Raw genomic sequence first — 25,225 nt, forward strand, 5'->3', positions numbered from 1 at the left:
AGAATGTGTGGGGGAGTAAAACTTTGGGAGAATGTGTCGGCGTCGGCCGAGGTGGTGAATGTGAAGGTATGTCGCGGCCTCGAAGGTGGAAGCGCGCGAGTCGCGTATAATCGTGATTCGTGAGGAAAATAGGAAAGAAAAATAGAAAGAGTCGAACGAAAGGTCGGAAATGTCAAAGAAATTGAGGGTCGAATAATGATAAATGCGTGTGAGAGAAACGTGCTGTACTGGGGGAGTATCTTCCGCGGAATGCGCGAACTGAATACAATATCACCAGACACCGAATCACCACTGCGATCCCATCCCGTCAAAAGAGCAGGAAAAGGAGATCATTACCGAACGCCAAAGACAAGAAAAAGAGAACTGCGAAACTCTCGCAGGGGGGAGGGGTGGGGGGGAAGGGCAAATGGGAGGGTAAGGATATAGGGAAAGAGAAGGTGAAGAGGTGAAGATGGGCGGGAGGTTGGGCCAGAGTGAGGCGCTCTTCGGGGGGGAAAGAGGAGAAGGGTACTCCAGTACTGGCAGTACTGGTTGTGCTGGGTGTAGGTACTGGTACTTTTAGGGGCCGCGTCTGATAGCTGCGGGTGTTGGTACCAGGTACTCCTGCCTAGGCCCACCGATCGTACCGCTAAATACCCAACTAGATTGGAAAGAATAGATCGAAGGATTTTTTTTAAGATAAAAAAAAAAACCTGGGACTTCGACAAAGTCCTGAGTAGTATGTACTCTATGTCTATTGGAATGCTATTGTTTGTTTGTCGAGTAAGAGTGCGACCTTACATGCTGCATGCGCGCAGTGGTGATTGTGACTGTATGCTCGGTACGGTACTCTGTAACTATAGTTGGCACCAGCACCCGCACCCGCGCACCTAGGGCAGGCACGCCCGTCTCGGTTAAGCCAAACCGTTGAGTCTTCGACTCTGCAAGGGCGGATCTTCCCATGCCCACACTGATGCCCATTGCGTCCGTTCTGCATTGCACGTTGCATATTGTACAATGCCTATTGCACAAGGGGTGTCTACTTCTTTCTTTTCTGTACTAAGTACTCTGTACCGTAGATCTGATCCATGTAAACAGGCTACTTTTACATTGTTAACATAGAATGTAATATAGATCAAGATCACTATTAAGATAATGAGGCAAACTTTATGTGTGATGCCATTGCTGAATATTATTAATTCCACCAATTTTCAATTTCTGATTGTGCGGTGAAGACCTTAGTGAGGCAAAGCCTCACTATAACCCCATGTGGATTCGTCGCGTCGCGTCGCGCGAACTTGACGCGTCTCACGTTCTGTTTTATTACCGTATCAAATACAGTCACCTGATATCGCCATCCAGCCTGCTCCTGCACTACATTCAGCAGATGGGGATGCTGCACGACATGCATTACGCGTTACCCTGGTCCAAATGTGAATCCCTCGTCGAGTCGTCTCGGTGACTCCGAGAATTCGAGAATCCTGGCTCATCTGTGGTTGTGGATGAGCTGAAATCTCGAGAACGTCACCACTTGCCTAAATCCGTATGCATACTGGAGTATCTTGTACAGCTGCACTCCCAAACGCGACATCAATTGGCCTGGCTAGTATGTTTTTTATCCAAATCCATCAATCTCAAGTACGAAGCTTATAGAAATCAGCCTCGAAAGAGTCTCTCTTCATTGTCACTAGAGGATCTTATTATTCCTTACTAGTAGTAACCGATGATATCACCATGTACAACCTGGAAATATTGGATGCTTCTTTTGCACACCCCATTCCAGCAAATCCTGCTTGCAAACAGACACAAGAACCTGCTCATGCATGCACAGCAACAATAGTAAACAAAAACAAACCTTGAAAAAGGAAACAAACGCAATCCCCTAGAACAAGGGATCAAATCCAATACACAAATAACCAAGATCTCTCAGCCTGCAGCTTTCCCACCATCAATGTCTCGCATCAACTGCCGATCACTACTCCCCAAGCGCCGCAAGGTCGATATCCGGCCTCCTGGAGCGAAAAAGCAACTCAACACGCGGATCCGTAATGATTTCCGTCCCATGATCGAAATTCGCCGGCCTCCCAGCCACACCACCACCAGCACCACCATCACCATCACCACCCTTCAACTTCCAATCATACTTAAGCAACAAATGCACGAGAAAAATCTTCGACTCATTCGCCGCAAAGAATCGACCCGGACAAGCATGCACCCCGTGACCGAAACCGAAACTCTCGCGCGAGGTCGTGACAAATTGGAAGCGTTGCTCGTTGCCGGGTTCCTGGCGCTTTTTGTAGAATCTGTAGCCGTCGTAGATTTGTGGCGAGGGGTAGATTGTTTCGTCTTCGTTGGTGTGTGTTGATACTCCGATCATTGCGCCTTTTGGTATGACCGTTCCGTCTGATAGGGGGATTTCCTTTCTGGCGAGACGGTTCAGGGAAACTAGAAGTTGAGTTAATTAAGTTACTTTCCAAGGTGCATACACCGGGACAATCCATATGGAAGGGAGCCCCGAGGCCCGAGGGTTGCCCACGGGTTGGTGTTTTTCAAACTCACTCATAGACACCGGCTGCAGTCGTTGCGTCTCCTTCATCACACTGTCCATTAACTTCAACTTCAACAGGCTAGACTTCTTCAAACACCCATCCTCAGCTACAACGGCCCGAATCTCGTCGCGCAGTGGCTGGATATATTCCGGGTACGCGGCGAGGTCATACATGATATTCGTCAATAGGTTAGACGTGGTGTGGATAGCTGCCATTGAGAGCGCTATCTGGCCATTCGATACATTGACAGATCGACCGGATGACTTAGACAATTGCTCGAACCAGTCCAATGTATCCTGAAGTCGGGGTTCAGTTTCACTTTCGCTTTTGGCGTTGTTTTCGGCGGCCTGGTGTCGTCTCTTAATTTCCGCATCAATGATCAATTTTCCCTGCGATAGGTGGTTTCGGAGTTTCCTTGTTGTTTTGAGGAAGTACTGCGCCACCGGACGCAGAATGGTTAGCCACTGTCGCAGTTCACGGGCGGCGTTGAAAGCGTCGATGGTGTAGTTGACTGAGATGTCGATCCAGTCTTTGTTCTTGGCGAGCGCTTCGCCTAGGAAGGCGCGGGTTGAGAGACGTGCTACGACGTAAGGGATCTTTGCGGAGAAGTTGTAGGGAGTCCATTCTTTGTGGATGAAGAAGAGAAGTTAGATAGATGTTGCCGGTAGTAAACTTTGCTGGAAATTTTTAAATTTTTCTTTCGCTGAGGACGGGGCATAGCATACCAGTTGTAGGGGGGGAATATCTCCTTTGCAACTACTGCACTCTCCTTTGATAACGGGATTGTCAACGAGCCTATAATATCGGTCAATATTTTCTATTTATTTACTGCCGTATCTCAAAGGCGACATACCGAGTGCTTGGGTCAACTTGGTCCGCACCAAATCGACAGTTACCTGACCACCGACACCAGGATGGAATGGTTCAAACCCGGAGATTCGATCGTCGAAGAAGTTCTATTTCTTATTAGTTCCATGGCTATGGCTATTAATGGGGGGCGTGGGGGCGGGGAAGCTCCGCCTACTCTTTCAACAGCACCCTGGAAATCTAAATGGGGGTGATTCTTGATCTCGTCGATATACTTAGGGTGGAGGACCACCAATGGCCTCTCGGAGATGATCTGGAAGATATTCGCACCCTATTCCATTTCGGTTAGCGGGGTTCTCAAGTTTTCGGAAATACTACCGTCTTACCTTAGAGAAGCCCTCCAGGATCAATTTTCGCGCACTCGATTTAAAGCGCTGTCTGGTCTTCTTATTGAGAGGATCCCATCCATCCTTGCCGATCAGGGGGATTCGACGATGGGGAATTTCGTCTGCCAGATCTTGCCAAAACATGGAGAGCAGCACGGCGACAAGGGAAACGGCTAGACCTTGCACCGCATAGGGACTTTGGATCAATTCGGTGAAGACCGCCATGTCGGAAACATATACCTACTAGTAGGTACTAGTATAAAGGGTAGTGGAAGCGATGAAAGAAGAACTTGAAGAAAGCAACCTGAACTTGAAGCTTCAAGGGGTAATGACAAACTTACCCCAGCTGCTAGCAGTGGGCTAACATATAAACAATTTTGAAATCCATCGCACTCAGAACAGCCGACCACTCAGAAGTGACCTGTTGAATATTGATCGCTCGGGGCTTGTGTAGCCGACGCAGAGGCCCACTCCACGAAGATCGGAAGCGGTGGGCGCCGAAACCAAGGCATGTTGTGAAGAATTGAGCAAGCGGTCTGAGAGTACGGCATTGGAAGACTCCGAGATTCAGTGTGGGTGGTGCGTGGAGTAGAACGAGAGCGAGACTGGGGCTTTTTCCTAAATTGGCATTTTTAGAGAGTATCACTCGATGGATTGTGGGGACCTGGGTAATTGGTGAACTTTGATTGACTGGAAGACAAGGGGTGTGCCGTATAGCGTGTAGAACCCGTATAGAACTGCGTATAGAACGGAGTTTCGGAAGTGCTACTAGTACAAGTAATAGTTAAATGATTGGACGGATCTCGGCCGTATAGTATTCTGAGTTGAGGTATAAAGTATATTTAATACTACTAGTAGTAGTACCTCTAGGGTAGCTAGTGCCAATGGGTACATAAACAGCTCCAGCGACCCGTTATCAGGATGATGGTGTATACCAGAAATCTTCCAAGATAGAAGCTGGGACATTGGATATCTTGCTGAAATGCTAGTATTAGAAGACCTATAATAATCCATACTACTTCTTATAGTTGCTCCCACTCCCCTTGAAGTAGTAAGCAGTATAAATCCACCGCCACCCGACCACCGCCCCCGCATTTCATCATTGGCCTCCCCGCAACTTCTCCTCTTTCAATTTCACAACCAACTAGAACTTCACCATGGGAGACTTTGGCCCTGCAGTACAGCCACTACAGCCTACACCAGCAGGAACCCCTCAACCAGGCCCCTCCTCCAGCGAGATTTCCGTCCTGATAACTGGCTTCGGAGTAAGTGATCTACACTCGGATCTCTCACGATCCCGAGCCCGAACAAGGCTGACCTGACCGTGTAACCCAGCCTTTTAAATCTAACCTTGTGAACGCTTCCTACCTGATCGCCTCATCGCTTCCTTCCACCTTCACTCTTCCTTCGAAGGACGGCTCCTTGAACCGTCGCATCTCCCTCCATGTCCACCCCACCCCGATCCTGGTAGCTTACGCCACCGTGCGGGAAAGCTTACCCGCAATCCTGAAAGAGTACGCTGGTGCGCACGGCGGCCAGCGTCCGGACCTCATTGTTCATATTGGCATCGCCGCGCCACGCCTATACTACTCAGTGGAGTCGCTGGCTCATCGCGATGACTACAACATCACCGATATCAACGGGCGCACGGGCTACGAAGACGGCGAGAAGCGGTGGAGAGAGATGGGGCTCCCGTCTATCCTGAAGCCTGGCCTTTCGGATGCTGCTACTGCCTCCACTTCGCTCGTTGCCCCATACCCACCCAATGATCGGTTCTTGAAACATTGGAAGGCCCTTGCGCCACCCGATACTGACATCCGTGTCTCCCATGATGCGGGTCACTACCTTTGTGACTTCATTTATTATACCAGCATGTCCTTGGCGTACCGTGCAAATCAGGACCGGAGTATTCTCTTCTTACACGTCCCTGGTGCTTCTGAGGATGCCGATATTGAGCGCGGTCGTGCGATCACCATCGCTTTGATCAAGAGTATGGTGACTTGCTGGATTGATGAGAATCGCCATTAACATGACCAGTGCGGCGGCTGGGATTTCTTGAATTGATCATTCTCCGCATGCTTTCGTCACATTATGCCGACTCCGACTCTCTAATTTGGTTGATATTTTGTTTTCCGTTCACCTTTTTTAGGGTTCATTCTCTCTCGCATATAGTCCTTGCATGGTGTTTATTAGGATCATATATCTCGCTACATATTCCCCAAATACAAGTTCATGTTTACCGTCAATCTCGGAATGAATATTTTTGAAGTATTAAGTATTTCTCAGTATTTCTAAAGCTTCTCCCTGGGTTACTGTTCCTTTTTTGTCTAAATTCCTGGGCTTCCCTTCTCATTCCTTAACGACCGGTCTCGGCAAAAACGGCCGCTTATCAATCCGCCCGCACCAGCCTCCTCTCGGTAGTTGTTTACTTACGCCAATGCTAACATACGAGTACATAGCTCTCGTCCTCTTTCTTCGTCCCTCCTTTCAATAGTACTTCCGCTCCTTTAACCTACCCTGCAAATGAGAAATCACCAAGGCCTACCAACACAATGGTATATTCAGTCACCAGCCCCTTGGTCCTAGGACTCATTCTACTCCTCCCATGTCTGTTTTTCTCCAAATTGAAACCATCAAAGGGATGGAATACAACACGTCTAAATGCACTCCTCCCCCGCCTCCGCCAACTGCACCCCTGGCGCACCCGCACCAAACAATCCAGCGAAATCGTCTCACTACGCATGTACCCAATAAAATCCTGCCGCGGCTTCGAAGTCCAAAGCACAACGCTAAAAGAGCACGGCCTCGACCTCGACAGAAGATGGATGCTAGTCGACGCATCAACAAATGAATTCCTAACAATCCGCCAAATCCCAGCCATGACGCGCATCAGCACAGCTTTAAGCCCCGACGGCTCCGACCTTTTAATTTCCATCCCAACCACAAAATCCAGAAGCAAAACTATTCGCATCCCTGCTCACCCTTCACAAGATTGGCTAGCGAAAAATACATCCATCGCCCCGGTCAAAATCTGGGATAATGATACAGACGGATATATCTACAGCGAGAAATTCAACGCGTCTTTCTCGGCGTTTCTGGGCCAGTCTGTCTCGCTCGTATATAAGGGTCCCACACCGCGCATTCTGAAGGGCAATGGGGCACCGGAGTTACTAGGCAGGGTGCAGAGTACGGGGTTTCCGGACGTGTATCCCATCTTGATTGCGTCGGAGGCTTCGCTTGCGGAGTTGAATGCGCGGTTGCAGAAGATTGATGTTGATCCTATTACGGTTGAGCGATTTAGGCCTAATATTGTTGTTCGGGGTCAAACGGCTTGGGTGGAGGATTCGTGGAAAACGGTGCGGATAGTAAGCGGTGGTGCTGGGAATGATGGTCCTTCTTCGCTTGATTTGGACATCGTTGCGAGGTGTGCGAGGTGTCAGGTTCCGAACGTTGATCCGGAGACTGCGGATAAGCATAAGAAGCAGCCGTGGGATACACTGATTTCGTATCGGAGAGTGGATGAGGGGATTAAATGGAAGCCTTGTTTTGGGATGTTAAGTGCGCCGAGGAACGAGGGGACTGTTGAGGTTGGGATGAGATTGGAGGTTTTGGAGGAGACGGATGAACATCGGTATATTACAGGCTTTAATGCTTAATGTGAGAATCTATAATCGGTTGCTTTTTGATCGACATTGGTTTTGATCCTGGTCTTTTCAAGCATGATCTAGCGAGGGGTTATACCTAGTCTTTCAAAAGGCTCGTTTCTCATGTACATGGATTTCGGATGATACAATGTTTGAAGATATGTGCCGTCATGATTTATAGTCAATATTAATTGAATAACTTTAGGTAAACCGAAATAAAATGAAGAGAAGAATATAGAAAAATATGACACTGAAGTGATCAGATTCCCCGGTTAAACGCAACCGATTCGTCTTCCCGACCATTCTCATAGAACTTCTCTTCTTAGAGACCGCTTCTTGATTATTTGCTTCTGTGGAAATATCGCGAGAGCCGCGAGAGCGAACGGAAGAGCGACACCAGTTGTAATGAGAACGAGACCTAATAATCTAATTAGCAGTCATCCATATCGCCAGACCCAGATTAATTCATACCTATATTCGCTGGCATAAGAAGAGACGGTCGCTTCTTTAGCCACTCCGTTTTCTGTATCTTCAATAGAACTAGAGATGGCACCACCATGACAGGAATAGCATTGAGCACCCGACTCGTAGCCGTTTCGTCCCCTGCAATGAATGCTGCCTTCGAGCTTTTCCCGAGGCTCTTGTCAGAAACTTCTGTCGTTTCCTGGCGATTTTCCCCTGTGACTGAAAATACAGGAAATACGTCGATTACACGACGAATTCCTCGCCGCGCATAAGGAAAACATTCAGTGCTCCGGCGCTGGCGAGAGCAGCGAATGGGACAAGGCGGGCTAGAATTGTCTTGGTTTGTTGGCTTACAAACGAAATCCACGGCACCATGCTATTAAGTCCTAATGCGACAGAGCAAGATGTAGATACAGCCATGAAGTATGATTTGATCATTGCCTCGGTTGAAAGAGGTGTGGATTGATTGGTATTTGCACTGTTGATACTGGTTGGCAATCTGCCATCCCAGAATTCCCCCTCCACTGCAAAAAAAGTAACTTTGTTCAGACTATGAAAATTGACTCTATAGAGTAAATCATAAACTCACCGTCACTCCAGGAATCAATATCCCCGCCTTAACAATAAGGTTTGAAAACACGTAGCATAACATGCGGAAAGGCAGAAGCACCGGCTTCCAAGTATCGGGGTGCAGAGTAGAATCGACAATCTTTTTGGCTTGCCAGAGTTCCGTTCGCATTCCTTGGGCGTGGTAGTTCTTATAGTTGGTAGCTAGGTTCATCTTCGCATGTTTCAATTGAGCGTCGGAAGTGAAGAGAGTCCTTCAAAAAACATATCAGCATTCAACGGTTGCTTACTAGCTCAGAAGAGTCTCCGCAACTAACCTGGAATCAGCTAGATCGGCATATTGACAGACTCTGCTCCAGTAGGTAGACAAATCATATCGAGAGTCAGGGAGTTGACGCAGTTCGGGGAGTGACGATGACATTTGTTGGTACGGAGAATCCTCTTTGTGTGATTGCGCACGCCTCCTTAGGTCTGTCGCCTAATGTAGGCAATGGAGAGAAAAATTCGAGCGTCCCTACTAAGGGTCTTCATATCATCCAATTTACTTCAACCTTCTAGCGATTGACAAAGTACTGCCGCAACGACCGTATGTTGAAAACCCTAGCAGCTAGCACAGTTTATTCTCAAATGGGCTTTGGGATATTTAATTCGCTCCAATGAGGCAGCGGTATCCATTTTTTAAAAACTGCTCAGATGGATGTAATAGTAAACGGTATATCAAAGAGGCGTCTAGTTTGTAGAGCTCACGTCAGCCCCCTTCTATACAGCTTCCGAGAAGGGAAATTGAATTGGAGGCAAAATACTCGTACCACTTCTCCAAAATAGTCCCAGACTGAAGTATTACTCAGTCTTTTCAGCTCTTCAGAGACTCATCATTTATTTGCAACAACCAAATTACTATAAATTGACTGTGCAGGGCGTCGAAATTTTGGCATAAATTCGATAACTAGACCAACAGAAGTATTTATCTTCTATCCATTCAAATCATGGCCTGAACTATCCACAACAAAGAAACCATGCGCTCCGTCATTTTTGATGGAAAGCCGTACGAAGTGAATGTTCGCAGCATTTCAAAGGCAAGCATTGTCAAACAAACGGATGCTGTGGTACGTGTTACCACAGCAGCGATCTGTGGCTCCGATCTACACAATTACCATGGCGTTTTTGGCAGTAGTAAGGTTCCTTATTCTCTTGGGCATGAAGCCATGGGAATAGTTGAACGAGTTGGATCTGGTGTGGAGATCGTGAAGGTCGGAGATCGAGTCCTCATCCCCGATTGTCCTGATAATGGCTTGCTTGATGTGAAACCGGAAATCATGCCCGCGTTGAGCGTTTATGGACAGGGTGAGGATCTTGGGAATTTGGGAGGTTGCTAGTGTAAGTTTAAACTCCCTCGAATTATCATGTTATTGACGGGAAATGCCACAAATGGCTTCATAATGATAATGATAAGAAACCTCACTAACTCAACTGGAATGATCACCTTTACAGCCGAGTTTGTTCGTGTCCCCGTCGCAGACAAATCTTTGATCATACTGGGCGAAGAGCATGATCACATAGAAGACAAGGACTTCCTAGTCCTCACCGATATTTTTCCCACGGCCTGGGTCGGAGTTTCCTGGTCCGGCTTTGAGGCAGGAGATACGGTCGCTATCTTCGCGCAGGCCCTGTCGGTCTTCTCGCCGCGTTTTCTGCTCTTCTCCGCGGTGCATCTCGTATCTATATCGTCGATCATGTCGAAGAGCGCCTTGAAGCCGCAGCGTCCATTGGCGCCATTCCGATCAACTTTACCAAAGGTGAACCATCGGCGCAAATCCTTGCCCGGGAACCGGACGGTGTCCAACGCACTGTGGATTGTGTCGGGGAGGAATGCCTAAATGGCAAGCTGAAACATGAACAGTCATTTGTTGTCTCCCAGGCGGTCAAGTGTACAAGTGTGGGCGGTGGTGTTGGGGTGATTGGAGTACACTTTGCCTTGCCGACTTCCAACGGAGTGAAGCGAGGAAACACCATTTCGCCCACAATGGATTTCCCCATGACTATTTTCTGGGAGAAGAATTTAACCATGTGCGGGGGTACAGTGGATAGCAAGTTATTTGTTGAGCCATTGTTAGAACTTGTGAAAAATGGCAGAGCTAAGCCTGGCTTTGTTTTCTCTTCCACAATTGATATTGAACAGGCGCCCGTGGCATACCGCCGATTTGATAATAAGTTGGAGACTAAGGTTATGACCAAGTTCCCTCGCGATGGAAAGGAAAATGGTCATGTTGCAGCGGAGACTTCAGAGAATGGGGAGCCAGAAAACGGCGCGGATTTACACGGGCAAGTACATGAATAGCCAGCTCTCCTTCACATCAGGACTGACAAATATTGACAGTGGCCAATGGAGTGGCAAGACCAAACGGCGTTCGACCTCTTCACAAGCTGCTCATAAACGAGCGAAGAATTAGACCTGATCTCGGGAGAACTTGAATGTACTATTTAGTATCAAGACGACTGGGATTTTGGCGGAGCTGTATTTTTGGAACAAATCAGCTTGGAAAAGACTGTGTATTACTGTTGAAGTGTGTTCAAATATTACCACCCTAGAAAAAAAAACTTTCATAAATGGTCTCAGACCAGCTAGTTGGACTCATAAATGACGTTATCTATTGTAAATATTTAGAAAGCTCCAAAAGCTTAACCGCGGGTAGTTTGTCAGAGAGATGGAATGATCGACCACAAGGAATAAATAGTACCCAAGCTTCAAGTTACTACATATTTAGCACCTTTGGGTTGCGTGATATGCATATTTCCAATAGTCGGGATGACGATGCATAGTAAATATCTCATACAGCCTTTATCCACACCATGTGCTTCACGTTAGCGCCACATCTCGATCCTTCCTTGGCTACCCCGGAATATGCGGCTTGGCCCACTAAAAGTCTTAGTCGAAACTATTGATTGTCGCGTGATGCAGGCCATGACGACGAAATTAGAGTCCCGGGCCCCTATACTACTCCATTTCTAGCTCGCGGTGTGACCCACGCGGTACTTTAATGAGGATTTGCTGGGGTGCATGACTAGTTTAGGAGACGGGGTGGAAAGGAGCAGATACTATGATTGGCAGATAATAGCAAAAGGATCTAGCGATATAAGCTAGCTATCGGCTAAGTCCTTCATCAATTTAAATGCAATTGGGTGTCATTTTACTGCTAGTAGTACCTCAAGTTCACACCACCTGGGCACTCTCTGGCTCTCCCTGATGACTCAGAAAAACCTTGGATATACGTTTTCCCCTGATTCCCGGGATTAATTATCACGGCACCGGTTGAGAGTAGTCCGTCTAGCGAAAAGAATCCGGGAATCATGATCATTCCAACGCCCAAGCGCTGAATCTAAGTTTGCAAGGGGATCCATTGATTTCACGTGATTGTGTGTACTAAGGTTGTTTCTAATGCGATGACAGGAGGCTACGATAAGGCCAGACCCTCCCGCGGCACAGCGGACCCGGCCCCACGGGTGTGGATCGATGACCATTCCTGCCTGAAGTGGTTTCTGCGAAGTTGCTACCGGAGTGTGTAATCAAAGAGTTCTTGTTGGCACTTTTGAGATATTAGCTGGTGATATTTGTATATTTTGTATTTTTACTATTATTTTTTTTTTTAAAAAGCTACTCTTAATGCTGACCTAGTTACTAGGCCACTGAAACAATTCGGACAGGTTCGGACACGCCGAATAGGGCCCGATACTCGGCCTCGGGAGGCAAAAGGCACTGGGACGCTTACACAAGACACAGGGAGAGACAGAGAAGCGACGAGTACAACAACCCGAGCCGGGAGAATTCGGAAGACAGACAGCGACCGACTGCGGTGCTTATCTGGTGCCAATCAGAGCGCGCGTGAATATCAAACTGTATCGCTGCACTAATCCTATTCCGGCCATGCTTTAGGGCTCCACCGGTGGCAATGTTTATCTGTGGCGAATTAGCGTGCAGAGATTGTCTGCAAATGATAGAGGCATGATAAGCTGGCAGGGAGCGCAGGAGGAACACAACCCGTCAAAGGGCATTGGGGAAGAATTACACAGATATCGGCAATGCTACAATCTAAGCATCTCATCTTCTTGGGGTAACTGACGATAGCTTATCTTGGGGAAGGGGAGATGTGGAAGAGGAATCCTCCAGTATAAAGTATAGTGAAACCGCCACTGCAGAATAATAGAGTGATCCCCAGTTTGATCCAGTTGCCAGTTCCCAGTTCCCAGTTCCCGGTGTCTCCAGTTCCTCCAGACCCCCCCCGGGCCAATCCCGGGGCTCGTGGATTCACATTAACAAATCGCGTTGAGTACAAGCCAAGCCTCGTCGATAGGACGTGGGACCCGGCCCCGTCCCCGTTGCCACGGCCCATGCCATCACTGTCGCGATTCATCATGAAGTATCACTAGCTGATAGCAGGATGGAAATAGTTCTACACTATTGTATCTAGGACAATTGAGCCATATTTACATATTTCTATTCTATTCCACTAGAATTCCACTTCCCTCTCTTTCTCTCGGTTCTTTCTCTCTTCTTCTCCTTTAAACCACTGATAATATCATCCCATTGGTTCCTCGCCAGCTATCACTACGCTAATCGATCACCTTGGCTTATCCCATTACTGTTGTCATACTCATTTCTCACCCCATCAGCAAACCTCACCACGCGTTTCAATTCTACAATAACCGCCGCTTCCCCCGGAATTTTAAATCCTACCATTTTTCAAGCTAGGGAAAAACTAATAAGGGCTAAGGGTAATTTCTTTTTTTCCTTATCTGTCCGTGGTCCCCAGTCAGACCAGTCAACAACTTGAACCATTGGAAGGCTGAGCAGCTCCGATTTCAGGCCGGTGGAGCCCCCGTCGATCCGACTTATCTCTGCATTTTGGGCCCTCCGCAACGCTTCCAGAATTCTTTCTTATACCTGGCCTCCCCGTGGCGAACTTGCTTTCTTTCTCCACAATTACTTCTTCAATTCCTCCGACTCGATTCGACTCTGGAATTTTCCATCTCCAACACCCTCCTCGACTCACACACCCCCCCCCCCCCCTTCATATCAAAACCACACCCTCAACACCCTGTACACCCACACTCACAACTACGCCTACGCCTCGAATACACCTTATTAAAAGCTAGCTAGCTCATCATGTCGGCGTTCAACGGGAAATCCCCGTACGCCCCCGACTACGCCTCCTACAACTGGATCGGTGCTCCCGCCAATTATGACCTCTCCACCAACACCGACTTGGGCGGTGATTCCCGTACGTGAGAGCCAGCATCAAGCCTCTCAGCTCCAATTCTCGCACTGCTGCACCGAAACAAATTACTAACAAATCCCCAAAGGCACCGAAAATGTCAATAAATGGTTCCAGTCCGGCGACCAAGCCTATATCATCGTCTCGTCCGCAATGGTCATGGTCATGATCCCTGGCCTGGGTTTCCTGTACTCTGGTCTCGCCCGTCGCAAGTCCGCTCTTAGCATGATCTGGGCCTGCATGGCTTCGTTCTCGGTCGTCACTTTTCAATGGTATTTCTGGGGCTACTCGCTTGCTTTTTCCACCACCGCGACAAACGGCTACATCGGCAATCTACGCAACTTCGGCCTCATGAAAACCCTTGCTGATCCCAGTCCCGGCTCGCCCTTGATCCCTGGCCTCCTGTTCGCCTTTTATGAAGTACGATCCTGATTGTCCGATCGAATGATAGAATCCTTGCTAATTTTTTGCCACCTAGATGCAATTCCTAGGTGTCACTGCTGCTATTGTAATGGGTGCCGTCGCTGAGCGCGGTCGCCTGCTTCCCGCCATGGTCTTCACCTTCATTTGGGCTACGATCGTCTATTGTCCGCTCGCCTGCTGGGCTTGGAACTCCAACGGCTGGGCGTATAAGTACGGCGTTATGGACTATGCCGGTGGTGGTCCCGTCGAAATCGGATCCGGCTTCACTGCTCTGGCATACTCGATGGTCCTGGGCCGTCGTCAAGAACGCATGATGCTCAACTTCCGCCCACACAACGTCTCTCTCATCCTCCTCGGCACCGTCTTCCTCTGGTTCGGCTGGCTGGGCTTCAACGGTGGCTCTTCCTTTGGTGCCAACCTTCGCGCTACTATGGCTTCCTGGAACACGAACTTGACTGCCGCCTTCGCTGCTATTACTTGGGTTCTGCTTGACTGGCGCCTCGCCAGAAAGTGGTCGATGGTCGGCTGGTGTTCCGGCACTATCTCAGGTCTTGTGGCTGCCACGCCAGCATCCGGATTTATCTCTCCCTGGGCCAGTGTCATTTTGGGTGTCGTCACTGGCATCGTGTGCAATTACGCAACCAAGATCAAGTACTGGATTCGCATCGATGACTCTATGGATGTTCTGGCTGAGCACGGTATCGCCGGTATTGTCGGACTCATCTTTAACGCGTTCTTTGGCGACGACGCTATTGTCGGCTTGGATGGTGTCAACACAGGCGCCGGCGTCGGTGGATGGGTCATCCACAACTACAAGCAACTTTATATCCAAATCGCCTATATTGTCGCAACTGCCGCTTACTCCTTCGTCATGTCTGCCATCATCGCTTATACCATCAATGCCATCCCCGGCCTGAACCTGCGTGCTTCGGAGGAGGCAGAGCTCCTCGGTATGGACGATGACCAGCTCGGCGAGTTCGCCTACGACTACGTTGAGGTTCGCCGTGACTACCTTGCTTGGACCCCCCAGGCCAAGGATCAATACGAGGATGGTCACCACATCCCCGCCAATGAGCGCTACGGTATCGGCGAACACTCGGAGATGATGCTTGAGGGCCAACCGCCCATTATGGGCATGAATATGAACATGGGCGAGATCAGCCAGAGCTCTCGTGGTGGCAGCGAGGGAGACATGGCGATTCAAGAAACCAAGATGGCGCAAGCTCCTCGACAAGTCGCCGAGTCGCATCCTCCTGACACTCAGATTCGTGCGCCCAGTCCGACCGCGACACCCGTTGTCTTGCGACCTGTCGATGAAAAGGATGTCTAATTGCTTCTTTTTGAGATACCCTCTTTTCTTCTTTACCCTCGACATATTCTCTACTTCGATCCTCCAGCATCTTCAGCCTTCCACTTCACCTTTTTTTTCGCTTTCGCATTTTGTTCGATATCCCTGAGCGTGTTTCTGTTTCTATCTTTTTACTCGGAAAGCCTGGGGCTTTTCTTTTCTGTATACCTACCTCCACCCTATTCATCCACCTATCATCCGATCCGATCCGATCTACTACACAACACCCTCATCATCTGCCATCCTCATCGCACCGCACCTATCCTCGCTTTCTGTTCCGGGTCATCGTGCTTCATACAGCGAGACCAACAAGCAAAAGCAATCTCCAGCTTTTCAAGCAAGGCGTTTTCTTCAAAACTTTGGACCAAACATTTATGGATCGGGGTGTATATTTGCCTATTATCTTCTTTCTGGAGTTGGATCATCTCTGTCGTCGCAGTATAGAATTTGATTTTATTTCACTCAAACTCTTATCCTTCCATTGAAAACAACGTAGTCGATTGGTCCAAAGAGACATACATCAAATGATTAAACCCACTTAAAAACTTCCACATCGTCCAGCCTCGACGATTATTCAGGTGTCCTTTGTAAATCCCAGCACCTTTCGTCTCAACTAACCAGTTGCCAATCTACAATGGCAGTACGATAGCAGCCCCCAACATCATCGCAACGACCGAAATACCAAGCACAGAGCCAAACCCATTCCAAGAAGATGACCCCGGGTTTAATCTCGCTGCATGGTTCGTACTAGTAGGGCCAGCATCTAATGAATGAAGACGTCAATATACAATTAGATGTTGGGTCGTCACAATCGAAAATCAAAACGACATAGTCCTTTCGAAAGAGATATCATGTTTTTCATCTTGAAAGAAACTCCTCGATAGAATTGACAATAGCCAGACAGGGAAAGAAATCCATTACATACCATCAAAATCAGCTTTCTTGTGAATGAGAGTTAACATCGGCTCAACAGCCATGCCAACCATGGTCTTTTTCTCCTCGGCATCAAAAGTTGTCGTACTCGGTCCAATGAAGGGGGAAGTACCGGCGAGTGTTTGGAGATATCTTGTCGTCGCCGTACCATTGATTGTTGTCTTTATCGGTGATTCGCCAAAAACCCCTTCGGGGACTTTAAAGTTACATCCCGAGGAAGGTTTGTAATCCGAAATCGTGGACCAGCATTGGTATTTTAGATCAGCTGAGTATGACCTGGGAGGGGGGGTTTGAGTTGTTAGAAAAGAGCGTGAAAAAACAAGAAACAGGTTCGAGTATGCTCCCTTTTTCATCCTTCCGTGTTTCTTCTCTTCTCTTGTCTTCTCTTTCCTTGATAGAATAGATCCCGTGCGTAGGAGGTAGATGAAAAGAAAGAAAATAATAATCCTTACCTCGGACAGCAAACAACAGCCGTCTCACTCTTATCCAAAATACTAAGAAACAACTCCCCATCCCGCTGAAGCACCTCCGCCGTCGTCGTCGGCACCAGAACCCCCGAAGTAATCAACGACCCATCTCCATCCCACGAGGCAACACCCACAGTCACCCAATCAGCCGGACAGTAAAGACCAGGCGAGTAATACTGCGCCTTGAATAGCCCGGTCGGACTTAAATCAAGGGTGGTGGTCATCTCTACAGTGGCCGAGGGGTAACATTCCCGGCTTCTGACTCTTTCGCATTGAACGCCGTATTGGAAGTTGGGGTGAATCGAACCACTAGAGGCACTGGGGCCGACTTCGATTTCATTGGGAATTGAGGCGCAGCTGGTTGGTGCTGTGAAGGTTGTTGTTACTGGGCCCCAATTTGCATAGGTATAGCCGGAGATTGTGGAAGCGCTGGGCATGGTTGCAGATTTGGAAGTTACAAGATCCAGGATTGCGGTTTGATTCAAGTTAGTCCAGGGCTGAGGGAAAGCAGTATATTATATTCCAATTTTCTGGGCAAAGGCGTCGAGAGGAGGTAGCCCTCGTATAAATAAGCCAAGCGCGGAGGCTCCTCTTCGATTCAGAGTGTACTAACTAGTAGTTCGGAGGACAACCCGCTTTTCCTCTTGGCAAGATGCTTGGCAGGGTCTAATCCCCTTGTCAGCGGAGAGTGTGACTGGGTTAAGCGCTGGGTTCTCCAAGCCTCGTGAATAGGTACTGGATTAGTATTAGGCCATGAGGCTGGGCACCAATCAGACCAAGTTTCTGAAAAGTACTATGATGCCCAGGTGTAGAGAGTAAAACTCGGGAGGAATGCTCTGTAGATGTAGGTGATATAACTCCATGAATAGCCGAGGTAGTACCTTGAAATATGTAAATGGTCACTATAAAGGAATAAATATATGCAAAGATGAAAAAGAAACAGTAAATTGCTAAGAAAAGATGCTTTATACAGTAGAGTAGACCTAACCACCCAGTCAAATCTACCCCCCTTCTCACCATCCCCCTAACACGAATCCTCTCCTCGCGACTCAATTTATCAACAACATCCGCCGCCTCTCCACCATGCAGCACCTCATCCCACTCATCCTCATCCATACTCATAACAAGCGTCATCTGCACACACCTAACAAACGCCTCACGATGTCTGTACCGCCCCGTCGCCCCACCAGCCCCAAACCCAACATCCACAGCCGCACTAACAAGACCCGAGATATCGCGCTCCAGTCGTGCCGCGCCGAGCGGGTTCACTCGGCCCTGGTAAGACCAGAGTCTCTTCTCCAGCAGACGGGCCATGTATGCGATTGTCACTGTGAGCAGTCGGGCGAAGGCTTGCTGAGTGAGGATTCGCGCGATGGGGAGGAGGAGGTCGGACCAGCCGGTTGCGAAGCGGGGGCGGACGATTTCCTTGTTGCTGCGGTTTTCGTCGTACTCCGTTTCTTCGGTGGTGGTGGGTTGGTATTCTATGTCTCTGAATGCGTCGGCGAGGATGGGTCGGAGACGTTGTTTTATCACGTTGTTGAAGACGACTTGGATGCCGTCGGAGAGGAGGTCGTTGACTTTTGCTTCGAAGGATGTGGCTAAAGTTTGCAGGGTTTGCGCGACGCGTCGGGCGGAGCTGGGTACTGGGAAGAGCGAGCGTAGGTGTTCGGATACTGGCTCGGTGGGCTTGTCGCTGCTGTTTCCCGTTTGCTGCTGTGTGCCCGTGGTGTTGGCCACGATTCGGCGGATGTAGTCAATACCGATGTCGAGGTTGTTCATTTGCACGAGGAAGGCGATCACGATTTGTTCTGGCGGTTGGCCACCTTGGACTGCGGCGCGTGGGTAGCATTCGTCGCGCATCTTGCGCTGGGTCATGCCGATAAAGTCAGAGCCTAACACGCGGGAGAGGGTTGGAACGACGTTGGTTACTACACCCTCTTGCGAGGTTGCGAGAGATTGTTGGATGACCTTGTTGACGATGTACATGATGTCGTCGACGGCGGATGTAATGTGAGGAGGGTCGGACTTCAATGGCTGGTGCATGTTCAGGCTCAATCCTGATAGCGACTCGTCCAGTTGGAAGGCCTTCTCCACGGACCGGCGGAAGAAGAAGGTTGTCATTGCATTGAATGGCACGACTAACTTGTCATCGACTTTCTGTGCGAGTGAAGATTCCGATAGGAAGGCGGGAGGCATGAAATGCGCATCATCTTCAGACCCCTCATTTTCAGCAGGGGACTATATGTCATTAGGTTAGCTGTTCTCCACTTGGGATGGGATGGAAGCGCTTCTCTTACATTGCATGTATCCGCCAGAAAGCGGCAGTATAGCGACCACCGACCCAACATGATTGCCATCTCGTTCAGAAGGCCATCGATCTCCTTCATATCAACACCCTCATCCTCAGGGGTTGCTTGTGCCCCGGGCGCCGGCGAACTGGAGTGCTGTTGACCTGGGCGCTGCGCGGGGAGGAAGCTCTGAACCAGGAAAGTGAAAGCATAGGATTTGATATCCATGAGTTTGCGATCGACATGGCGCTCATCACTCCACGTATCCAAAACAATGCCACCCTGAACATCAGCCTCGATCTGCAACCGCTCAATGACCCTTCCCATCTTCCTTGGGCCATAGTGGCGTTCGACCAGCCCACCATGGCCATCAATAATCTGGGCAATATGTTCAAACAGCTTAGTCAAAGTATTGGCATAGAAGAAACCCTCGTTAGCCTGGGCACCCGCACCCGCATTGAGATTACTCCGAGCACGAGCAGAGACACCTTGGCAAACATAACGGCCATAGACATCCAACCCGACCTCCGAGCGTCCAATGAGTGGGAAGAGCTTAAAAAATCGAGTAATCTTCGCCCCATCACTCTCTTTAACCGCCTTGTCGAATTCGCGCAGGAACAGTCCACAGAGTGACTCTGCGGCATTGTCAAGGGTCACACTTGGTGGATCCGGCACCTCGGCCGTAGGAACCATCTCCGCAGCAAAGGGTCCATTGACGACACTTGCAGGAACTTGCGATGCCCGGTGTATGTAGCCGGCTGCTGTCTCCCAATCCTGAGATGCACCCATTGACCCCGCAACGCCTAATGCGCATGCTTTCAGTTCGGCCACCTGCTCTACCACTTCCAGTGTTGCCTTCACGCGGGCCTGCTCGAGATCAAGTCGGCGGACGGCGCTGGAGATGCGGTCTGCGGTGCCGGCGGCTTCGGAGAGCATCCCATGACTGACCGATCGGGTGGTGCTGGTTTGCGTGCCGATGTGGGCGCGCATCAGATCGAGTCGGCCCAATTCGCGGGAAAGGTCCTTTTGGGAGGTGACCAGAGCATCAAGACGAGCTGTTACGGATGCTTCTTGGGTATGTAGGCGGGATAGGGCAGCTTTGATCTCGGCGACGGAGCTGGCATTGAAGACGTCGGATTGCGGGGAGGCATCGATGGAAGTCAATTGTTCGAGTGGAGGTGAGGGGGGAGGGGTGCCCATTGGTGGGTATTGTGGTGGCAGTGGCCATCCTGGCTATAGTTAGACAGGGGGCGAGTCCACCACTCGTAGATATAAAAGAGAGAAAAGCGAAGAAAGGAGGGAAGGACGAAAGACCGAGGGATGTTTTGATGAAGCCAAATCGCCCGGTTGGCCCTTTGGGTGGGCGGTGAAGAGGAGCCTCGCCTTTTTCGTTTCTTTTTTTTTTTGGTTAGAGAAACTCAATGGAAATTGATTTTATACAATGCACAATTATTTGCTATATGATTATTTTTTTAAAAAAGACACGATTTAAAAAGGAAAGGGGAACTGTGTTTGTGCGAGGTTTGAGGTTCTTATGATCTAAAAAGGTTCTGCTGTACTCGTCGAGATTGCAACCAAACGTCATTTCTTCCCCATCACGCAAAGTCCCTCTCAACGTGAGATCCCCTCGGCTCCGTTCAAACACATACACAATTTACATCCTTTAGCGTTCGTGGCTGCTACACTTCGTCAGAATAGGACACCGACGCAGATCCCGCCACCAACAACCTAAGCGCCGTCAACAGCCTAGGCGCCCTCGTGCCATGGGGAACGAAGAGTCTACTGTAGTGGACGAGTCCACTCGGCCTTCAGTGCTGGAGGCGCGCAGCATGGAGGCGGTGGCCAAATACATCAAGCAGAATGATGTGAAACGAATTGTGTTAATGGTATGTCAAATATTCAAATTCCAAGTCCGCGGTTGGCTTTTCTCTCATGCAATGCTAACTGCTAACTACTACAGGTGGGAGCCGGAATCAGCACATCGGCAGGCATCCCGGATTTTCGATCTCCAGATACTGGTCTCTACGCCAATTTGGCATTTTTGGACCTGGAGGAACCGGAAGATGTATTCGACATCACTTTCTTCCGCGAGAACCCCAAACCGTTCTACGCACTGGCACATGAGCTGTACCCTGGGAAATACCGACCAACCATCGCCCATTCATTCATCAAATTGCTCTACGACAAGGGTATACTGTTGAAGCATTTTACGCAAAATATCGACTGCCTCGAGCGACAAGCCGGGGTCCCCGGAGAGATGATCGTCGAGGCCCATGGCAGTTTTGCCTCGCAGCGCTGTATCGAATGCAAGACTCCGTACCCTGACGAGGACATGCACAAGATGGTGGATGAGGGCAAAGTCCCTCGTTGCGGATGTGGTGGCTACGTCAAGCCCGATATTGTCTTCTTCGGTGAGGCTCTCCCATCATCGTTCTTTGACAATCGCTCGCTGCCGGCAGCGGCGGATTTGTGCATCGTGATGGGGACGAGTTTGTCGGTCCAACCGTTTGCCAGTCTTCCATCACTGGTCAGTGATGGGGTGCCTCGCGTTTTGATTAATATGCAAAAAGTGGGTGGGATGGGATCGCGACCTGACGATGTCCTTCTCCTGGGCGATTGTGATGCCGGAGTGCGCAAGTTTGCCAAGGCGATGGGGTGGGAGCAAGAATTGGAGGCGCTTTGGGGGGAAACCGAGCCCGAGCCGAAGACCCAGTCGCAGATCCAGTTCCAGTCGGAGGAGAATGCGCCGCAGGACCGGGACGAACGTTTGCGGGAGGAAGTGGATCGCCTGACACAGGAAGTTGACCGCTCGCTGCATTTGACAGATGCTTACCAGCAGCGAGTCCGGGAGAAGCTAGATGGGGGGGAGCAATGGCAGCAATGGCAGCAGCAGAAGCAGCCACCAAAGCAACCAACATGGCGGAGAGCAAGAATCAGAGCCTGTGAGTGGACTGAGCCATGTATTTCCACACTTGGCGCACCAAGCGCGTTAGTGTTGAGTTGACAGGTAGACATGATCATGAAAGAATACTATAATGGGCTCACCGCTTGTCAGCAGTCAGCAGGGCATATAGTAGAGAGTAGAATAGTACTCTGTAGAAAATTAAAGTACTAGTACCCTAGAATAAAACAGATAAAATAGTAATAGTAATCTCCCAAAGTCCAAAGTTAAACAATCTCAGTGTTCCGCCTGTCCACCGCAGCCAAAACAAGCTAAGTCGATCGCTGCCCCACGTCCATCGTCATCCCCACCTCTTCTCATCCCACTTGATTCTTTTCCCTCTCTCTCTCCCTTACACAATCACTTCAACTTTCTATCTCATTACATTCAATATGGTTGGAATTGGTCCTAAGCAGCCTCCTTCCCGCAAGGGTGAGCTTCTCCTTCCCTGCGAACTCCGCCCTGCCCATCTATGCCTTTCGCGATGCTGATGGTTCCTGTTATTCTTAGGTTCCATGCAAGATCTGCCGCAGAATCTGCTGCAGCAGATCAAGGATTTCGAAGATGCCTTTACCGTGGACCGTGCGAAGCTGAAGGAGATCGTCAACCACTTCGTCAAGGAGTTGGAGAAGGGTACGTTGCTGATTCTGTGATACACCGAGGTCCGCTGTCTAACAAGGGTTACTTTGCATAGGTCTGACCGTTGAGGGCGGCAACATTGTGAGAACCCCACGCATCCACACGCAATGAAGACATCACACAACAGGCACTGGAATGGAATGGAGAATCAGGAAAGGTCCGCTTACTGACAACACCACAGCCGATGAACGTTACCTGGGTCCTTGGCTTCCCCGACGGTGATGAGCAAGGTACTTTCCTCGCCCTCGACATGGGTGGCACCAACCTGCGCGTTTGCGAGATCACCTTGACCGAGAAGAAGGGCGCTTTCGACATCACCCAATCCAAGTATAAGATGCCCGATGAGCTCCGCACTGGTACCGCTGAGGAGCTGTGGGAATACATCGCCGATTGTCTGCAGCAATTCATCGAGCATCATCACGAGAATGAGGATCTCGCAAAGCTGCCTCTGGGTTTCACCTTCTCCTACCCTGCTACTCAAGAGTATATCGACCACGGAATTCTGCAGCGCTGGACCAAGGGCTTTGACATTGACGGTGTCGAGGGCCAGGACGTCGTCCCCCCTCTGGAGAAGATCCTGAAGCAGCGCGTATGTACCGTCCCATCTATTACCCTTCTCCTCTCTGCCGTCTCCAATCTAATATCACCCAGGGCCTCCCCATCAAAGTCGCAGCCCTGATCAACGACACCACCGGCACGATGATCGCCTCCGCATACACAGACCCCGAAATGAAGATCGGCTGCATCTTCGGAACCGGCGTAAACGCCGCCTACATGGAAGACGTCGGCTCCATCCCCAAGCTCGCGCACATGAACCTACCCCCGGACATGCCCGTCGCCATCAACTGTGAATACGGTGCCTTCGACAACGAGCGCGTCGTCCTCCCACTATCCAAATACGACGAAATCATCGACCGCGACTCCCCGCGTCCAGGCCAACAAGCCTTCGAAAAGATGACCGCAGGCCTCTACCTCGGCGAAATCTTCCGCCTCGCCTTAATCGATCTAATCGACTCGCACCAAGACCTCATCTTCAAGGGCCAGGACACTTCCAAGCTCCGCAAGCCCTACCTCCTCGACGCGTCCTTCCTCGCCGCGATCGAGGAAGACCCTTACGAGAACCTGTCCGAGACGGCAGATGCTTTCGACCGCCATCTTGGCATTTGTCCCACTGAACCCGAGCTGGAGATGGTCCGTCGACTAGCCGAGTTGATCGGTACCCGCGCTGCGCGTCTCTCCGCCTGTGGTGTCGCTGCCATCTGTACAAAGAAGAATATCGAGTCGTGCCACGTTGGTGCCGATGGCTCGGTTTTCACCAAGTACCCCCACTTCAAAGCCCGCGGTGCGCAGGCTCTACGGGAGATCTTGGACTGGGCGCCTAATGAGAAGGATAAGGTTTCTATCATGGCTGCTGAGGATGGATCGGGTGTTGGTGCGGCTTTGATTGCGGCTCTCACGCTGAAGCGTGTTAAGGCTGGTAACTTGGTTGGTATTCGTAACATGGATGATATGCGGACTCTGCTTTGATCAACCTAGAGGAGGAAAAATACATGATACATGATAGCAAAATATTGAATTTGGTTGTTCTGCGCGATTGAGCGCATTATTGATCTTGGTCCTTCGGTTTCGTAGAGACTGTTTGTAAAACTTGGCTCGGCAATGGTCAGATACTAGTATCTGATCTTGTAAACATTAGGTATATAGATTATCACTTCGGTAAAGCAATCAGCGCCACGATCAATCAGGTGTTCTTCTACTAATTCGGTCTCTGCAGAGGTGGTAGCATGTCCAAACACTCTGGAATGGCGTGGAAATATGTGCTAAGATCGAAGACATCTGACAGCGTCACATCACACGCTTACCGGAATGCAGCTTTGGAAGTATCATCTGATACATTTAATGTGAGCTACTCGCCATACTCTTTGACAGCAACGTCTCTGAAACCGGGGATTTCAAAATGCATGTGTCTTTCGAAACGCTAGGGTCAGCAATCACATTTGAGGCCGTCATATGCAATCCAGCATTATGAGACGGCAGAAGATTGATGTTAATAGGTGGATATGGGGTGCCACCGAGGACTGTTCCAGGGTTGCGTTTGTCTTTCTCCTGTCGTTGCTGCCACGAAGTTCGGTGCCACGGCTTAATTTGGCTTATTTCTTCACTTCGTCTGTTCTGAGAAAGTCATTCTCTTTCTTATTCGAGTCATCGTCTATCTCGACTTGATTGTACTGAAAAGTCCCTTCTTTTTGCTGCATCTTGACGGCCAAGACACAATCCGAACGATATTGGAGTAGGTCTACTGACAATACCATTAGGCCTAGTTTCTCCAGAATGTCTCCAACGACCTAGATGTTGATTGGCTCAAAACTGCAATAGAGGCCTGGTAATCGGGGAAATACCTGCATTCGATACATGATACTAAGTCTAGAAAAGAGAGAAAGGGAAAAAAGGCAGGTCTATAGCCTTGCAGGTAAGCGGCAAGTTGTACTAGTCCTGAAGAGAGTGGAATCAGATCCACC

General features: G+C 49.5%; 11 protein-coding genes across 11 annotated transcripts; 6 read left to right on the top strand and 5 right to left on the bottom strand.

Annotated features, from left to right (window-relative positions):
* Positions 1 to 727: 727 nt before the first annotated feature.
* Positions 728 to 960, bottom strand: N7481_003080 (uncharacterized protein; the record flags this gene model as incomplete). Its single annotated transcript, XM_057262299.1, has 2 exons — positions 728 to 733; positions 781 to 960. The coding sequence occupies 2 exons, from the start codon at positions 958 to 960 to the stop codon at positions 728 to 730; spliced, it is 186 nt and encodes a 61-aa protein (XP_057123960.1).
* Positions 961 to 1,954: 994 nt separating this feature from the next.
* Positions 1,955 to 3,946, bottom strand: N7481_003081 (cytochrome P450; the record flags this gene model as incomplete). Its single annotated transcript, XM_057262300.1, has 6 exons — positions 1,955 to 2,424; positions 2,539 to 3,153; positions 3,240 to 3,323; positions 3,382 to 3,484; positions 3,553 to 3,666; positions 3,722 to 3,946. 6 exons carry the CDS (start codon positions 3,944 to 3,946, stop codon positions 1,955 to 1,957), a joined length of 1,611 nt encoding a protein of 536 aa, XP_057123961.1.
* A 932-nt stretch (positions 3,947 to 4,878) lies between these two features.
* Positions 4,879 to 5,749, top strand: N7481_003082 (putative pyroglutamyl peptidase type I; the record flags this gene model as incomplete). Its single annotated transcript, XM_057262301.1, has 2 exons — positions 4,879 to 4,986; positions 5,057 to 5,749. The coding sequence occupies 2 exons, from the start codon at positions 4,879 to 4,881 to the stop codon at positions 5,747 to 5,749; spliced, it is 801 nt and encodes a 266-aa protein (XP_057123962.1).
* Positions 5,750 to 6,273: 524 nt separating this feature from the next.
* On the top strand, positions 6,274 to 7,377 carry N7481_003083 (MOSC domain-containing protein; the record flags this gene model as incomplete). The annotated part of the gene is made up of 1 exon (XM_057262302.1): positions 6,274 to 7,377. One exon carries the CDS (start codon positions 6,274 to 6,276, stop codon positions 7,375 to 7,377), a length of 1,104 nt encoding a protein of 367 aa, XP_057123963.1.
* A 696-nt stretch (positions 7,378 to 8,073) lies between these two features.
* On the bottom strand, positions 8,074 to 8,611 carry N7481_003084 (Tricarboxylate/iron carrier; the record flags this gene model as incomplete). Its single annotated transcript, XM_057262303.1, has 2 exons — positions 8,074 to 8,349; positions 8,420 to 8,611. The coding sequence occupies 2 exons, from the start codon at positions 8,609 to 8,611 to the stop codon at positions 8,074 to 8,076; spliced, it is 468 nt and encodes a 155-aa protein (XP_057123964.1).
* An 802-nt stretch (positions 8,612 to 9,413) lies between these two features.
* Positions 9,414 to 10,847, top strand: N7481_003085 (uncharacterized protein; the record flags this gene model as incomplete). The annotated part of the gene is made up of 4 exons (XM_057262304.1): positions 9,414 to 9,741; positions 9,889 to 10,083; positions 10,140 to 10,719; positions 10,775 to 10,847. 4 exons carry the CDS (start codon positions 9,414 to 9,416, stop codon positions 10,845 to 10,847), a joined length of 1,176 nt encoding a protein of 391 aa, XP_057123965.1.
* A 2,711-nt stretch (positions 10,848 to 13,558) lies between these two features.
* N7481_003086 (ammonium transporter) lies at positions 13,559 to 15,420 on the top strand (the record flags this gene model as incomplete). Its single annotated transcript, XM_057262305.1, has 3 exons — positions 13,559 to 13,673; positions 13,756 to 14,087; positions 14,146 to 15,420. 3 exons carry the CDS (start codon positions 13,559 to 13,561, stop codon positions 15,418 to 15,420), a joined length of 1,722 nt encoding a protein of 573 aa, XP_057123966.1.
* A 935-nt stretch (positions 15,421 to 16,355) lies between these two features.
* N7481_003087 (uncharacterized protein) lies at positions 16,356 to 17,275 on the bottom strand (the record flags this gene model as incomplete). The annotated part of the gene is made up of 2 exons (XM_057262306.1): positions 16,356 to 16,647; positions 16,824 to 17,275. 2 exons carry the CDS (start codon positions 17,273 to 17,275, stop codon positions 16,356 to 16,358), a joined length of 744 nt encoding a protein of 247 aa, XP_057123967.1.
* Positions 17,276 to 17,608: 333 nt separating this feature from the next.
* Positions 17,609 to 20,326, bottom strand: N7481_003088 (Golgi transport complex subunit COG4; the record flags this gene model as incomplete). Its single annotated transcript, XM_057262307.1, has 3 exons — positions 17,609 to 17,674; positions 17,856 to 19,076; positions 19,136 to 20,326. 3 exons carry the CDS (start codon positions 20,324 to 20,326, stop codon positions 17,609 to 17,611), a joined length of 2,478 nt encoding a protein of 825 aa, XP_057123968.1.
* A 563-nt stretch (positions 20,327 to 20,889) lies between these two features.
* N7481_003089 (NAD-dependent protein deacetylase hst2-1) lies at positions 20,890 to 22,130 on the top strand (the record flags this gene model as incomplete). The annotated part of the gene is made up of 2 exons (XM_057262308.1): positions 20,890 to 21,012; positions 21,087 to 22,130. The coding sequence occupies 2 exons, from the start codon at positions 20,890 to 20,892 to the stop codon at positions 22,128 to 22,130; spliced, it is 1,167 nt and encodes a 388-aa protein (XP_057123969.1).
* Positions 22,131 to 22,459: 329 nt separating this feature from the next.
* Positions 22,460 to 24,233, top strand: N7481_003090 (putative hexokinase Kxk; the record flags this gene model as incomplete). Its single annotated transcript, XM_057262309.1, has 5 exons — positions 22,460 to 22,499; positions 22,578 to 22,700; positions 22,762 to 22,787; positions 22,888 to 23,295; positions 23,358 to 24,233. 5 exons carry the CDS (start codon positions 22,460 to 22,462, stop codon positions 24,231 to 24,233), a joined length of 1,473 nt encoding a protein of 490 aa, XP_057123970.1.
* Positions 24,234 to 25,225: the final 992 nt, after the last annotated feature.

The sequence above is a fragment of the Penicillium waksmanii genome (assembly GCF_028829765.1).
Source record: "Penicillium waksmanii strain IBT 27052 chromosome Unknown utg000004l:1.0-5674109.0:1.0-5678898.0, whole genome shotgun sequence".
NCBI classification, from domain to species: domain Eukaryota; kingdom Fungi; phylum Ascomycota; class Eurotiomycetes; order Eurotiales; family Aspergillaceae; genus Penicillium; species Penicillium waksmanii.